Genomic DNA, 16,533 nt, shown 5'->3' on the forward strand with positions numbered 1-16,533 from the left:
TACAGGAGGACTGCTTTCTCATTGGTGTTGAAGATGTGGATCTTGCTGCGCTGAGATAAGGCTTTGGAGTTACAGATGGGTCGGAGGATGCTGAAGGCAAGCCTTGCTTTGTTGATCTGGCTCCTAACGTCTTCATCTGCGCTCTAGTGCTGTTGACTACGCTTCCTAGGTAGATAAAGCAGTCGGTTTCCACTAAGTCTTCTCCCTGCAGCTGCAGTGGATGTTTTTGTCGGTTGTTCAGCCACATCACCTCTGTTTTTCTGACGTTGATCTTCAGGCTGGTCTTTGCTGCCTCCTCAGTGAGCCGGGTAAGCTTGGACTGTGCATGTTGCTGCTTATGGGACAGAAGGCTGACGTTTGCAAAATCCAGGTCCTCCAGCTGTTTGGTGAAGGTCCACTGGATACCAGTATTGCTGCCCTCTGTGGATCTCATGATACACTCCATGACGATCAGGAAGCTTGTCGGTGACCGCATGCAGCCTTGCCTCACTCCGGATTTCACTGCGAAGGGGTTTGTTAGTTTTCCGTTGTGGATGATTTGGCAGGATGAGTCTTTGTATAGCTGTTGGATGATATTGATGAGCTTCTGCGGGATCCATAGTGCTGCATCAGTTTCCAAATGGTCTCCCTGTCGACACTATCAAAGGCTTTTTCAAAGTCGATGAAGATTGTGTACAAGGGAGACTGCCATTCGATAGACTGCTCGATGATGATGTGCAGAGTCCTCAGTTATTTTGACACAAAGGCATCTGCTGTGATGCTTACACCTCTGATGAAGTCTCACAAGTGTCAGCTTTGTTTTTATAGCCTACATAGATATAAAAATATGGATATGTACTGATAAATGATCAGAATTACAATATTGTCTGAGTTGTCTGTCTGGGTCAAAATTTATTTGAATCGAATCGGGATATTGTGAATCAGTGATGATACCCAGTCCTAATTAGCAGCATTTGCCGCGGCACTCAAAATTAAGCTCAGGTGTGCCCTGTTTCCAGTGATCATCTGTCAATTTTTACAACTTGACTAGAGTCCACCTGTGATAAATTCAGTTGGTTGGACATGATTTGGAAAGGCACACACCTGTCTATATAATGTCCCATGTCAAAAGGTACCCGAAGGACTCAAATCATGAGAAGCAAATGTATCTGGTCTGATAAAACAAAGACACTTGTCATTCCAGGCACTGCTCATCACCTGTTCAATATCAAATCTGCAGTGCAGTTTTGGTGGCAGCATCACAGAAATTGTTTTCTGGGAGCAGGTGTCATGAATTCAGCTGTGCAGCAGGCAGGAAAAGGACCCAAACGCACAGAGATGGGACTTAAACTCAAAAATCCAACTTGATTTGCTGAAAGGGAAATAATACAAAACTATACTGAGAAATAGTCACATGTCTTCCTGTTAAAATGCTAATATTCCTAACTGAAGGAATATTTTTTATAACTGTAACTAGATTGAAAGTAAGAAGTCACAATCAGGCACCTTCAGAAGTTTTTGTGAAGTACGTTTTATTGTATGTATGTGCTCATTTTTACCCTACAGGAACATTTTTAACTAATTAAAGACTTTAAATGGTGCAGTGTTATACAGTCACCTTTTTAACGTAACTCATGTGATATGATTTTTTACATTACTGGAAATAACTAGTAGCACTAATATATAAACTATTGTATATAGATTTGATTTATCCTATATGTGCAGATCTGTTCTTCTCAATTGTATAATACTGAAAGTATTTCTTTAATGTTTAAGGAAAACACAGAGTCTCCAGCACACCATGGGGGTTTTATGATAGGGTCGCTTCTACAAAACTGTGTTTCACAGAAAAAGGAGTGAAGATCTGCAGAGGGACACCGGCCTTGCACGTCTTCCCTTCTAGAAGATGCATGGTTAAATGAAGATGAATAAAGATGAATAAAGGTTTTTGTGAAAATGACTGAGTCTGGTGCCGTCTCTGGATGCCCGAGGAATAAAAAAGAACCGGGGTGAAACTGATTTTGTAACAAGGGTATGCGGTATGTGGGCAATGTGTAAGTTGTGTGCAGCCACGGGCCAGTTGCAGACACACTGCTGGCACAGAACAGTTTCAGCTCTGGCCCCAGATGTCAGTCTAATGTGTACCTTAATCAAGCCATCTAATAACAACATGTGCCGGAACATAATAGTGCAAAAGTAACGTGATGAAACTCTGTTCAGACAGTGAATGGACTGATTCCTATTTAGCGTTTTTCAACTCTCCTGGATTCCTCAAAGTGCACTATACAACATGCCAAATAACACACACCAATTAGTTAAACTGCAGGAATGTCTTAAAGACATAAAGACCTGGATGATCTCTAATTTTCTGCTTTTAAATTCAGGATAGCATTACCTTGGCCTCCAGTAACACTGAGAAATCTTGGAGTCGTTGTTTTTTTGTTTTTTTGTTTTTTTTTAACCAGGAGACGTCCTTTAATGCACATGTTAAACAAATATGTAGGACTGCTCTCTTCCATTTGCGCAATATCTCTAGAAATATCCTGTCTCAGAGTGGAATGATCTGATATCGTCGCGCTGGTGTTGTTCCCAGATCATCATGAAAATGTTGTTCCAGGTTCAACATTGGAAGTGACCAATCACATTGTTGTGACGTTATTCTTTTGCGCGCCAAGCCATTCGTGCATTTATGAAATTGCAATGTTGCAAGGACAATATCAGTTCTGCTTACCGTTTATTAAAGGGTTAGGGTCAGGGTCAGGGTCAGGGTCCGTTGATCAGCGGACAGAGGTGGTTTCTCGCAGCTTAAGTACAGTTTTTTGTTTTATGGCGGTTTTTCCCGAAGTCACAACATTCTGATTGGTCACTTGCAATGTTGATCCTGGAACAACATTTAGTATGATGATCTGGGAATAACACCAACACGACGATATCAGATTGTGCCTCAGAGTGACACTGAAAAACTAGTTCATGCATTTATTACTTCTAGGCTGGACTACTGTAATTCATTATTATCAGGAAGTCCTAAAAACTCCCTGAAAAGCCTTCAGTTAATTCAAAAATCTACATTAAGAGTACTGACAGGGACTAGATGGAGAGAGAATATTTCTCCTATATTGGCTTCCCTTCATTGACTCGCTGTTAAATCCAGAATTAAATTTAAAATCCTGCTCCTCACATACAAGGTCTTAAATAATCAGGCCTTGTAGTACCATATCACCCCATTAGAGCACTTTGCTCTCGCACTGCAGGCTTTCTTGTTGTTCCCAGAGTATTTAAAAGTACAATGGGATGCAGAGCCTTCGGTTTTTAGGCCCCTCTTCTGTAAAGCCAGCTTCCAGTTTGGATTCGGGAGACAGATACTATCACTAATTTTAACATTAGGCTTAAAACTTTCCTTTTTGTTAAAGCATATAGATAGGCTGGATCAGGTGACCCTCAATCCTCCCTTAGTTATGGTGGAATAGGTGTAGGCTGCTGGGGGATTCCCATGATGAATTTTGTATTTCTTCTTCAGTCACCTTTCTTGCTCACTATGTCATAACAGGCCTCTCAGCATTGACTCATACTTGCTATTAGTCTCTGGCTGCCTTCCACAGACTAGCTTTTGTCCTGTATTCCTCCCCTCACCCCAACCAGCTGCGACAGATGATCACCCTCCCTGAGCCTGGTTCTGCTGGAGTTGTCTTCCTGTTAAAAGGGAGGTTTTCTTTGCCACCAAAGTGCTTGCTTATAGGGGCACATATGATTATTGGGTTTTTCTCTGTATGTATCATTGTAGGGTCCACCTTACAATATAAAGCGCCTTCAGGTGACTGTTATTATGCTTTGGCATGCATAAATAAATTGAATCTCTCTGCGTGTTTCCTGGGTGAGAGAGCGCCTTTTTGTTGTTGTTGTTGTGCTAAGCTAATAGGCAGAATGCTACAGGTATAGCTCTAAAGAATGTAGCCTCATGGGCAGTGTAGTCCGTGCTGCAGGGAGAATGGACTACCATACCTGTTATGTGTCTGTGAGCACGAGGAGGGAGAATGCCGCCATTGATGGAAAACTGGAATCGGCTGGGCCACACTATGAATGTTTTTTCAATTTTGTTGTTCAGGTGGAAAATCGGGAGAAATTCGGGAGAATGGCTCAGGGAGATTTTTGGGAGAGGCACTGAAATTCGGGATTCTCCCAGAAAAATCGGGAGGGCTGGCATGGATGGTTGCAGTAGGGGCAAGATTAGAAGAAGAATCTAAAAAACAAACAACTACAATATTAAAATATTAAAATAATTTCTAATCTAAACTTGGAACATCAAAGGACATTTCTGTAGACTAAGAAGAAATTGTACTGAGAAGTTGGAAGAACACCTCATGGTTCTTGAGTGCTCAAGAACCATGTGCTTGGTTCACAACACCCTGATGGACCACTGGGACTTCATTCAAGGATATACAAAAATATTTCCAGTCTGAACGAGCCTGGCATGAACTTTTTAAACTACCTTAAAAAAGCTTATATATAAGTTTAGCAATGCTAAATAACATTCGGTGGTTTATACTTTTTATAGTAAGGCCCAGTAATAGTTTTACAAATGTTTGTTTGTCATAAATAAATGGTGGCATGTTTTAAACTTTACAACAAGGCTCCCATTTGGCATTTATAAATGTTTATTAGTCATTGATAAATTGTGACATGTTTTACACTTTACAACAAAGCTCCGATTGATAGTTGTGGATATTTATAATGCATTTATAAAGTACAATTTTATATGCTAAAAAATATGTTTACAAATGCTTATTATGCTTACAAGATAGTAAATTAGTCTGAAAGGTTTAATATAGCAGCTCTCACCTATATATAGGTGAACACATTTGGCTCACTGTTTGGCAAAAAAACGTTCAGGTTTTTCTCTTTCTCATCCTTAACTAATGCTTTATGAACCATTAATAATGGTTTGAGAAGCATTTACAGATTAATAAAAAAAATATTGACATATGCAGCCATTTGTTTAACTGATGTGACAAGGGAAATTAATTGTTTAATGGAAATTTTGCTTGTGAAGCACTAATTTTTTAGGTTTGCAAAAAATTTACTTTTAAATTATGATAGTTTTTGTGAAATGTGGTTTTCTTTTAAAGGTAAAGCAAAAGTGCTTTTTTCAAGAAACTACTGTGTTAAACATTGTATGTTTGATAGTGAATATTTTAGAATATACAATAAATAAAACTCTTTACATTTCATGAAATCATAATGAAAGTGTTTATTGAATTAATACATCATAAGCAGACAATTTAACAGTTAGTTCATATTTTATGAACACTGCCAAAAAGTTCCAAAAGAATGTGTCTTATTCAGCACTTTCACCCTGAAAACAATAATGAAAGGTAAAATTATTCAACGCATATTAACGGTAAGCAATTTATCGCGTGTTGTTTTTGTACAAGTATCTACACTCTCTACACTCTAATTAATAATACAAAGCAAGCAACATTCAACATTATATTAAACACTCATCTGATCAACATTAAATGTTGTGTAAACGAATTAGATGAATTACCTTTCCAACATCACGGCTCTTGGCTCTCAGTTTGTTGACCTGGGATTCAGCAATGTCAGCACGCTCCTGAGCTTCCTCCATCTCATGCTGGACCTTTCTCAGTCTGGACATGTGGGTGTTGGCCTGTTCTTCCTGTTCAATGTAACAATATGTTTTGTTTTGTTTTGTAAATATCAGGTCATATATGTTAGTTATATTTCAGTTAAAAAGTTGTGCACTCCATTTGTAAAATCACAGAACATTTTACTCACAGCCTCCTCAGCCTGTCTCTTGTAACCCTTGACTTTGAGCTGCAGCTTGTCCACCAGATCCTGAAGTCTGACCAAATTCTTCTTGTCCTCCTCAGTCTGCATAAACAACAAACTGTTACTGACGGCTAAAGAAGAAACAATTTAGGAACTTAAATGTAATAAATATTTAGGTAAATGTGTAATCACCTGGTAGGTGAGCTCCTTCACTCTCCTCTCATATTTGCGGACTCCTTTAACAGCATCAGCTCCACGTCTTTGCTCAGTTTCAACTTCAGTTTCCAGTTCACGGACCTTTAATGCCATGATAAATAATGAGCTTTTAATAAATATTAAAAGTACAGAGAAGAAAAAGGGTTTGAGATCATGTGATGGAATCAATGTGTGTTTTTTTCTTCTTCTTTTTTTAAATATTTGAAAAATAGTTCAAGAACAACATACCCTGGACTCCAGTTTCTGGAGCTGTTTCTTGCCACCCTTCATGGCGAGGTTCTCGGCCTCATCCAGACGGTGCTGCAGGTCCTTGACTGTGACCTCCAGGTTCTTCTTCATCCTCTCCAGGTGAGCACTGGTGTCCTGCTCCTTCTTCAGCTCCTCAGCCATCATGGCAGCCTGAAATTATGGGTGGTGTTGGCATTATTGATCAAGCATGAACAAGAATTTTGAAAAGATAAGATCCTTGTAAAGTAATAACTTACATCAGTGATAGCCTTTTTGGCCTTCTCCTCAGCATTTCTAGCTTCTTGAACTGCATCATCCACCTCACCCTGAACCTGGACAAGGTCAGTCTCCAGCTTCTTCTTGGTGTTCAAAAGACTGGTATTCTGAATGAAAAAGAAACCGTTTTAATGATGTGATTCTCACTCTCTTATATCTCAAAGTTCTTGTAAAGTAATGAATAACAACCTGAGAGTGAAGCAGTCCAACACGCTCGCTAGCATCAACCAACTCCTGCTCAGCCACTTTGCGTCCTCTCTCTGTCTGCTCCAGAGCGGCTCTCAGCTCCTCGATCTCAGCTACCATCAGACCATTTCTGCGCTCCACCATGGCGACCTGCTCCTTCATGTCTTCCTGTCCTCTGACTGCATCATCCAGGTGCAGCTGAGCATCCTGATGACAAAAAAACAAATGATATTATGATTGTTTGCTTGGAGGTTAATTTAAAAAAACACAAACACACAAACGATCTACCAACTCACCTTGAGCTGTCCTTGGACATTCCTCAGTTGTTTCTGGGCCTCAGCAGCCTGTCTGTTGGCATGGCTCAGCTGAATCTCCATCTCATTCAGGTCTCCCTCCATCTTCTTCTTGATTCTCAGGGCATCATTCCTGCTCCTGACCTCAGCATCAAGAGTGCTCTGCATGGAGTCAGTCACCCTCTGGCTGTTCCTTTTGATCTGCTCCATCTCCTCGTCCTTCTCTGCCAGCTTCCTGTCAATCTCACCTTTTACCTGGTTTAGCTCAAGCTGAACACGAAGGATCTTGGCCTCCTCATGCTCCAGAGTTCCCTTTAAATAAAGGGTTATTTCAAAATAAACTGGAGAAGGGATACTTTTATAAATTTAATTACAAACAAAGTACATTTTTATAAAATACATTACCTCAGCTTCCTCCAGAGCTGTCTGAATTTCAGACTTCTCAGTCTCAACAGTCTTCTTGGCCTTTTCCAGCTCATGGATGCTCTTTCCTGTCTCACCAATCTGCTCAGTCAGATCTGAGATCTCCTCTACAGAGCAAACACAGCCAAGAGTTAGAGTACTTTGAGCTGATATATGCAGATGTTTTTGCCACAACATAACATATAAATGAATATAAACATTAGAATCATATCCATATGATCTATAGCAAGATAAGCATACGCTGCAGGTTCTTGTTCTCTCTCTTCATGGTCTCAAGATGATCCAGAGCCTCTTCATATGAGTTCTTCATCTTGAACAACTCAGTGCTGAGAGAACGAGCCTCCTTTTGGGCTCCTTCCAGCTCTGCCTGGCTCTCCTCATACTTCTGTTTCCATTCTGCCAGGACCTAGATTAATTAAAAATAAATAAATTAAATAATTAGTTGTTGTAATGGGTGTAATTTCTCCTTTGATGACAGAGGTTATGTTTAAATCTTTACCTTATCAAAGTTCCTCTGCTTCTTGTCAAGGTTGGCAGCCAGAGCATTAGCTCTCTCCACATCAATCATGAGGTCCTCCACCTCACTCTGCAGCCTCTGCTTGGTCTTCTCCAGTGAGGCACACTTGGAGTTCACGGCCTCAATGGATTCCTCAGCCTCCTGCAGGCGCTGGGCAAGCTTTTTCCTATCGTTTAAATAATTTTGTTTTTATTAAGGCTGAATTGGTTGGTTTTAAGTCTGAAAACTAATTTAAACAATGAAAGTATGGTGACTTACTTGGCCTCCTCCAGCTCCTCAGTTCGCTGGATGGCATCAGTCTCATATTTGGATCGCCACTGAGCCACCTCACTGTTGGCCTTGGACATTCCTCGCTGCAGCTCAGCCTTGGCCTCCTGCTCCTCCTCAAACTGCTCTCTGAGCAGATCACAGTCATGACGTGCTGACTGAACAGCATGAGCCAGGGCATTCTTGGCCTGTTGAAGTGACAGTTGACTTCAGATTTCGATATTTTATTGTTGAAATCAATTTTAAAGTCTAATGGTGAGAGGATAACAAATTTAAGAGGTAAAACCTTAGAAAGATATTAGAGGATTATCTTTCTCAGAGTTACTGAGTTTCTCTATAACTGATTAAAACTTTTCTCTGTTTTTATTAGTAAGTGCTGAAATTTAAAAGAAGATAGCAAATATAGTTCAGACCTTCACTTCCTCCTCAACGTGCCTCTTCAGTTCCTCAATCTGCTGAGTGAAGGCCTGCTTGCCCCTTGTGAGCTGGGAAACAAGAGCTTCTTTCTCCTCAAGCTGGCGACTGAACTCGCCTGTAAATAACACACATGTATTAAGCCCAGTTTTTTCCATTTCACCCACTGATTTGTTGTAGTTTTAGGTACCTGTAAATGACAAATTTCCAGAGACAGAATGTTTTTTGTTATACATCACTTACCATTCTCTGTTTGAAGTCTCGCCTTCTGGGCATTAATGTCATTCAGCTGACGAACATTCTCATCATTTTTGGCTTTGAGTTCACTTAGTTGATCCTCAAGAGTCCTGCACATTTTCTCCAAATTGCCCTGTCAACAAGTAAGGTTATATGTTAATAAGGTTATTATGTCATATCCATGTTAAAAGTTAATGAGCTGCTTTGGAGGTCCTGAAATGTAAAAAAGAAAAGAAAATGTGTTCTCTATAAACAATGTCCACACCTTTGCTTTAGCAACAGCCTCCATGTTGCTGGAGAGGTCATCAATCTCCATCTTGTACTCGCTCTTCTCTTTCTCCAGCTTCTGTTTGACACGCTGGAGGTTGTCGATCTGCTCTCCGAGCTCTGCAACAGTGTCAGCCTGCTTCTTACGGAGAGCTGCTGCAGTAGCTTCATGCTGCAGAGTTGATTCCTCAAGATCACGACGCAGTTTCTGGAACTCAGCCTCTCGCTTCTTGTTCATCTCAATCTGAGCAGCTGTTGCTCCACCAGCTTCCTCGAGCCTCTCACTGATCTCTTCAAGCTCCCTGGAGAGGTCGGCTCTCTGCTTCTCTACCTTAGCCCGAGCTGCCCTCTCAGCCTCAATCTCCTCTTCCAGCTCCTCAATACGAGCCTAGTTTGAAATTATTTGGATTTATTGATTAGAAACTGAACTAAACTAGATTTTTGAATTATAATGAACAATATTCTTTATGAACACTGGTCGTTAGTGTTACCTGAAGTTCTTTGATCTTCTTCTGAAGTTGAGCACCAAGGGATTGTTCATCTTCAATCTTGCTGAGAAGTTGGCTGATTTCAAAGTCCTTCCTTGGTGTGGAAGAAGTATGGTTTTACGATCACAGTCCATATGATTATTGCAATGCAATGTGTGTAAAGAAAATTATTTACAAAAAATGCCCTACTTCTTGATTTTCTCATCAGACTGCTGCTTGTCATTCTCCAGATCCATTATGGATTCCTGAGCTAGTTTCAGATCTCCCTCCAGCTTCCTCTTGGCTCTCTCAAGGTCCATGCGGAGCTTCTTCTCTTGCTCCAGTGAACCCTCAAGCTATAAAGTCATGTCAGTTGATTCAAGTGGTTGGAAAGACAATGATTTAGTACTAAAATTCTTTCCATAAAAAACAAAAAACAAACACATCATTATTATAGTTTTCTTACATCATCAACTTGCTGTTCCAGCTTTGTCTTGGACTTGGTCAGAGTGTTGACTTTGTCTTCCTCTGCCTGGAGATCATCCAGTGTTTGTTGATGGGCCTCTTGTAAGGCTTTCTTCTCCTTAGTCAACTTGGCAATTGACTCATCTTGAGATGCCATCTCCTCTGTCAGGTTTTTCACCTTAAATAATGTGAATACATTAAGTTTAATTTTGTTCGAGAATTTGCTGAATATTTGAACGTTTAAGGTGTCTATTCAAAGAACAACATTACATGCTTTAATTTAAATAAGAATACAATCAATATGAACTGAACCTTGTTTTCTGTGGCATGTTTCTCCTTCTCCACTTTGGCCAAGGTGAGCTCCAAGTCATCAATGTCCTTCTTCAGCTCAGAGCATTCATCCTCCAGCTTCCTCTTCTTAGCAGTCAGCTCAGCATTGATTTCCTCTTCATCCTCCAGTCTCTCACTTGTCTCTTTGAGTTTGGCCTCGAGCTGGATCTTGCTCTTAATGAGCCCCTCACACCTTTCTTCAGCATCCGAGAGATTGTCAACTTCCTATAATACATGTTGAACACACAAGTTAGATTATTTGTGAGTCACATTGTCCTAGTGTTTTCTTGATTGTAATTTTAACTACACTTTTAGCAAATAAATAATCACAGGATGAGACAAACATGTGGTCCTTTTATATATAACTTATATACGTGAACTATAGGTGTAATATATACTTTTCTCCACTACTTACTGCAGCCACTTGAAGTTGCAGGTCATTCTTCTCCTGCAGCAGGCTGACCATCTTCTCTTCCAGTTCCTTCTTCTTGGCCAGAGCAGCAGCCAGGTCTGTCTGCATCTTCTCATAGTTCTCCTTCATATTCTGCAACTCCTTCTCAGTCTCAGCACTCTTCAGAAGAGGCTTGATCTTGAAGTACACTTTGAGCCATGGCCAGTTCTTGACATTCATGAAAGAACGGATGTTGTACTGGATGGTGTAGATAGATTCTCTAAAAACCAAACATGAGAACGTTACTTCTATTGTAGTAGGATCTTTTTATAACAAAGGAAATGCAAAAGAGAAAACAAAATAGTTAAGTATAATAATGTTACCTCCTCTCCATCATCTTCACAAACTCTTTCCTCATGACGTATCCTCTGCAGAGAGCCTGAGTCATGGTCACCAGCTCAGCCAGTTTCTCATCTCTCATCTCCTCAAGAGTGCCCAGCAGACCAGCTTTGAAGAACACCTATTTAATCATTGAAAGCATAAGTACAAGTGCAAATGGACAGTGTTTTGTTAATGTCTATTAATATAATGAAGTGTACCTTTGTGTGCCCAAACATGTACTGTGTGTGATCCACATCAATGGAGCCAAGCAGCTTCTCTGAAGCTTTCTTGTTGTCAATGAACTGTCCCTCAGGGATGACGCTGGCATTCAACACTTTGTATCTTTAAGAGAAAATCATGTTGTTACTTAGATTTTTCTTTCATTATATTCAACTTTCCCCTTTACAACAACAATGAAACCATTTTTCCTTTCCAATATTGTAATGTGCTGTCACCTCTGCTTGAAGTCACCATAGAGGATTCTGCTGGGGAAACCCTTTCTGCAGATTCTGATGCCCTCCAGTACACCATTACACCTCAGCTGGTGGATGACCAGGAAGTTCTCCATAAGGCCTGAGAGTCAGAAATGCATAATGTTTCAAATCATTTCTATATTCTTACTGTCATTTTTACAGTTAATATTACTGTGGGGTCCTGTGAGGTACCTGGGGTCTTTGTCTCATTGGGAATCAAGCAACGGACAAAGTGAGGATGAGTGCTTCTTAAGTTGGTCATCAGCTTGGCCAGATTCTCCTGTAGATCAACATCATTAGGTAATAGGTTAATAAGGTTAATAGTAGTTAATAATATTTAAATATGAAGTTTTAATTTGTTTTCTATACGTACTCTGAAAAGAGCAGACACAGTCTGGAAGGAACCACCCTTCTTCTTACCACCCTTCTTGCCACCACCACCAGCAGCCTCTGTTTTCATAAACAGTAAATTTCATTATTGGAATTGAAAAAATATTTTTCACAGTATAATTTTAGCCTGCAGTATGCACATTGTAGCTATCTGTACTGGACATGGGAGTTTGTGAGCACTTTTTTTTCTTACCTTCAGCTCCAGCATGGGCTGCGTACAGGAAGCCCAGCAGTTTATTTGAAGACTTCTGGTAGAGCTGCACAACCGATTCATTCAGTGGGTCCTTGTTCTTGTCCAGCCAGCCAGTGATATTGTAGTCCACTGTACCAGCATAGTGAACCAGGGAGAAGTGTGCCTCAGCCTTGCCCTTTCCAGGCTTTGGTTTCTCAAATGCTTTGGTCTTGCCAAGATGCTGATCATGCAGCTTGTTCTTGAACGTTGTGTCGGAGGCCTTGGGGAACATGCACTCCTCTTCAAGGATGGAGAAGATGCCCATTGGCTGAGAAAATGGCACATGTCATATTAAAATTTCAACAGAGATAACATATGCAACCACACGTACATTTCTTCCAGAGCAGCTGTTTACCTTCTCAATAAGCTCAATGCAGGCAGCCAAGTCCATACCAAAGTCAATGAACTCCCATTGAATGCCTTCTTTCTTGTACTCCTCTTGCTCCAGGACAAACATGTGATGGTTGAAAAACTGTTGCAGTTTCTCATTGGTGAAGTTGATGCAGAGTTGCTCCAAGCTGTTGAACTGTAACATTACAAACATTTTTAATTTCATGGCAATACAGTATTTAACATTTAGCAAATGTGGTGAAATGTCTCAAGTGCTCACATCAAAGATCTCAAACCCAGCGATATCCAGCACTCCAATGAAGAACTGTCTGGGCTGCTTTGTGTCCAGCATCTCATTGATACGGATAACCATCCACAAGAACATTTTCTCATAGATAGATTTGCACAGAGCTGAGACAGCATTGTTGACCTGGCGAACAAGAATTTATAATTATACAAAACCATATGAATACAGCTATAATGTTTATAATTATAATATGATAATACAAGTCTCCCTTTTTTAAATTACCTGTGGGACGGTCTGACCTTTGGTCACCATCTCATTGCCAACCTTGACTCTTGGGTAGCACAAAGCTTTCAGCATATCAGCCGAGTTCAGGCCCAGTAGGTACGCAATCTTGTCAGCCACTGTTGGATTAAAACAAATCATTATAATACCTAATAAATACAAATTACTGCAAACATTTTTCCATTATAGAACTTTTTCACAATACCCTCAGTGCCATCAGGTTCAGCCTGCTCTTCACGTTGCTTCTGCTTGAATTTCATGTTGCCATGATGCATCACAGCACCAGTCAGCTTGTAGATGCTTAACTTCTCATCAGCACTAAAGCCCAAGATGTCAATAGCAGTCTGTAAGAAAAAAATGAAATCAGCTATTAATAAATAAAACAAAAGAAGATATTTATGGTTAATTATAAAATTCTGTGTCAAATGTAATTTTACATCTGTTGCAATGAACTCCTCCACATCATTGATGCTCTTGACAGTGATTTCACCCTGACTGATCATTGGATAGTCATAAGGGTTAGTTGTGATCAGAAGAGCCTCTGAAAGGAGAAATGAAGTTAACTTGTTTTTTGCTTAGAATGTGATCTTAATGGTTTTAAAATTTAAATTTAGGTGTCCTGTTAACATACCCAGAAGCTCAGGCTTGTGGCCTGTCATCAACTGATAGAAGATATGGTAGCTCCTCTCAGCAGACAACTGGAAGGTGACACGGGACTTCTCCAGCAGATCTAAGGACAACAGATTAATTTTGATACTGTAGACATGAGACATCACAGTCAAAACTGCAAAATGGATCATACATGCATTCATTTCCTTGGCTGTCATTGGGGGTGTTTGAAACTTTTTTCAGTTTTGTTGCTTTACTAATAACGTGCTTCACAGTATACCTTATTATACTTTAAATGTTCTGTGAAGATGCAATATGTTCCTACTTATACTAACACACATGATAACTACTGGGTTACAGTATATAACTTACATATATAGTGTAACCAAACTGTTCATGCATCCGTGTGTTTCACCAAAATAGACAATATTACTTCTTCTGAAATTAAGTGACTCATCTCTTTATGTGCTGTAAAATAATTTCTATCACAGATAATGGTAATCTGCACTGTGGTTCAAACTTACATGTTTCAATATCAGCTGAAGACAGCTTGCCAGATGTGCCAAAGTGAATCCTGATGAATTTACCCTACAGGGGTAGATCTTTATTAATATTGCCTTTCATGAGAGAAGTAGTAAAAAGCTCATTTACATTAACTTGTTTCAATCACTTACAAAACGAGAGGAGTTGTCATTCCTCACAGTCTTGGCATTACCGTAGGCCTCCAACAGAGGGTTGGCAGCAACAATCTGATCCTCAAGAGAGCCCTGCAAGAATATATTGTGTTTATGTGAGGTGATCTTCCCAAATCGATTTTCTTTTTCTGTCACAAAGACTTTGATGCAGAATAAAGAATCTACCTGCATTTTGCCAGGTGTTGGCTCAGCCTTCTTAGCTCCAAGAGCTGCAATTGTTGCAAAGTACTGGATGACACGTTTGGTGTTGACAGTCTTTCCTGCACCGGATTCCCCACTGGGATTTAGGGGACACATTGTTAAAATGCCTTAAAGTTTTTATAGATTTTTAATGTAGTTTTTATTATACTCACGTAATCAGGACAGACTGGTTCTCACGATCTAAAAGAAAAACATATAAGCATGTCTTGAATAATCTTAGGATTCATTTATTTCCTATCACTTATAAGTAGCTATGTGCTAAGAAGCAATTTTTTTCACACAATTATTAATGGTCGTCTCTTTAAGTAGAAGTCCTAAATGCATTTAAAGGCTTTAATAGGGAATTGAGCTTACCAGTGAGCATGAACTGATAGGCATTGTCAGAGATGGAGAAGATGTGGGGTGGAGCCTCAATCCTCTTCTTCCCTCTGTATGCTGCTACACATGTAGCATCATATACAGGAAGCCACTTGTAGGGATTGACAACAACGCAGAACAACCCAGAGTAGGTCTGTATCATAGAGAATAAATATCATTTAAACATTTACAGACCAGCATGATATTTTCCTTTCACACACAGCAATGTGAAAACTTACGTAGATCATCCATGATGCATAACGCTCTTTGAGGTTAAACAACACAGATGGCTCATTAAGGTGGGTCATCATGGCCATGTCCTCCATCTTATCAAACTTTGGAGGGTTTCTAGGGTGGATTTCATCGTCCTTTACAGTGACCGTCTGAATAGAAAATTAAGATCACTTAGAAAAAAGATCAGCTTTCAAAGTTCGGCACTATATATTTGACAAATAGATAAAGTACATTGATAATTCATCTACCTTTCCTCCGTCTGTCTCAACAGTGGCTTTACCACCCTCCTTCTTGGTAAGTTTCCCCTTGACATACATCTCATCAGTATCAGTCACAAAGAAGGCTGTCTTGGCATCAAATGGAGCAGTCTGGGCCTCAATCCTCTCTTTTTCTGGCTTGCGTAGGTAAATGGACGCTGGGCCATACTGCGCCATCTCCGCGTCTGTGCTCATGGTGGCACTTTACTAGAGACTGAAAATATGATGGATTGAACATAATTCAAACACTGTACTCATTATACAAACCATAATTGACATCCATTCTTTTTGATTCGTGGATTTTACCTCAGCTGATGCAAACAGAACTTCCTTGGTATCCTGTGTATGTCAAGGTGCTATAAAATAAGTAAATGTATATCAATGGACATTTTACTCTTCAGTTTAAGAATCCATTCAAAAAGCAAAATTTTCATTGCCATTAAAAAATGTAATAACCCAACTCTTAAAAGTGTAAAATATAAACTTAATGAGAGCATATAATACACAGCAGATAAAACATGGTAGCTGAATCCTTTACTGTACTCACCCGTCTTAGATGCCCGTCAGTTAGAGCAAATGTCCAGAGCTGCTGCTTTTATAAACAGCGGCTCTGCTTCCTCAGCATTTACACTCTCCTTAGTTTGGTCACGAATGTCTGACACCTTGCTTCTTGATACTGATATGGTCAAAAATAAATGAATTATTTTGATTAATTTTCCACATATGAAATCCTTCTTTTCTTATAAAACACATTTTTTAAATAAAAGAAATAAAATGTAAAATTCTCATGTTAATATAGCCCGATTCCTTAATGAAAAAAAATATTGCCAATGTATTTTGGTTCATATATTCCTTCAAATGATTATGCTCGTAAATATGGAAAATGTACAAAATTTTAACAGTATAGTTAGTGGTAAATCACAACAGTGCTCTGCATGGTTTGTGGGTTATTCATTCCAGTAAATCTTGAAGATAAATTGATATTAACTTGACACAGTATATTATAAGCTTGTCTGTGTGCCCAAGTATCTTTGATATTTTGATATCCAGTTTTAAACTTGCAGTGCCACTGGTGTATAGTTACATGACATAAAAATCCAAG

General features: G+C 39.6%; 1 protein-coding gene across 2 annotated transcripts; it reads right to left on the reverse strand.

Annotated features, from left to right (window-relative positions):
- Positions 1 to 5,199: 5,199 nt before the first annotated feature.
- Positions 5,200 to 16,009, reverse strand: LOC102780118 (myosin heavy chain, fast skeletal muscle-like). Of its 2 annotated transcripts, XM_087839865.1 has the most exons (41): positions 15,979 to 16,009; positions 15,738 to 15,787; positions 15,423 to 15,645; positions 15,180 to 15,323; positions 14,938 to 15,094; positions 14,736 to 14,763; positions 14,548 to 14,659; positions 14,362 to 14,454; positions 14,212 to 14,275; positions 13,710 to 13,808; positions 13,516 to 13,619; positions 13,284 to 13,422; positions 13,079 to 13,197; positions 12,830 to 12,979; positions 12,575 to 12,745; positions 12,181 to 12,487; positions 11,971 to 12,047; positions 11,790 to 11,877; positions 11,580 to 11,697; positions 11,343 to 11,466; positions 11,127 to 11,263; positions 10,768 to 11,023; positions 10,335 to 10,577; positions 10,024 to 10,200; positions 9,768 to 9,913; positions 9,582 to 9,672; positions 9,089 to 9,478; positions 8,830 to 8,956; positions 8,586 to 8,704; positions 8,164 to 8,360; positions 7,888 to 8,071; positions 7,629 to 7,794; positions 7,371 to 7,495; positions 6,969 to 7,277; positions 6,676 to 6,879; positions 6,468 to 6,593; positions 6,211 to 6,381; positions 5,959 to 6,063; positions 5,773 to 5,868; positions 5,522 to 5,653; positions 5,200 to 5,329 (listed from the first exon to the last, which is right to left on the reverse strand). In XM_087839865.1, the coding sequence occupies exons 3-41, from the start codon at positions 15,624 to 15,626 to the stop codon at positions 5,312 to 5,314; spliced, it is 5,817 nt and encodes a 1,938-aa protein (XP_087695991.1). In that variant the 5' UTR covers positions 15,627 to 15,645; positions 15,738 to 15,787; positions 15,979 to 16,009; the 3' UTR covers positions 5,200 to 5,311. The 2 variants fall into 2 exon arrangements, with proteins under 2 accessions (XP_087695991.1, XP_087695990.1); XM_087839864.1 differs by having other exon boundaries at positions 14,362 to 14,659.
- Positions 16,010 to 16,533: the final 524 nt, after the last annotated feature.

Source organism: Neolamprologus brichardi, chromosome 4 (genome assembly GCF_056152115.1).
Source record: "Neolamprologus brichardi isolate AB-2024 chromosome 4, ASM5615211v1, whole genome shotgun sequence".
Taxonomy (NCBI): Eukaryota; Metazoa; Chordata; class Actinopteri; order Cichliformes; family Cichlidae; genus Neolamprologus; species Neolamprologus brichardi.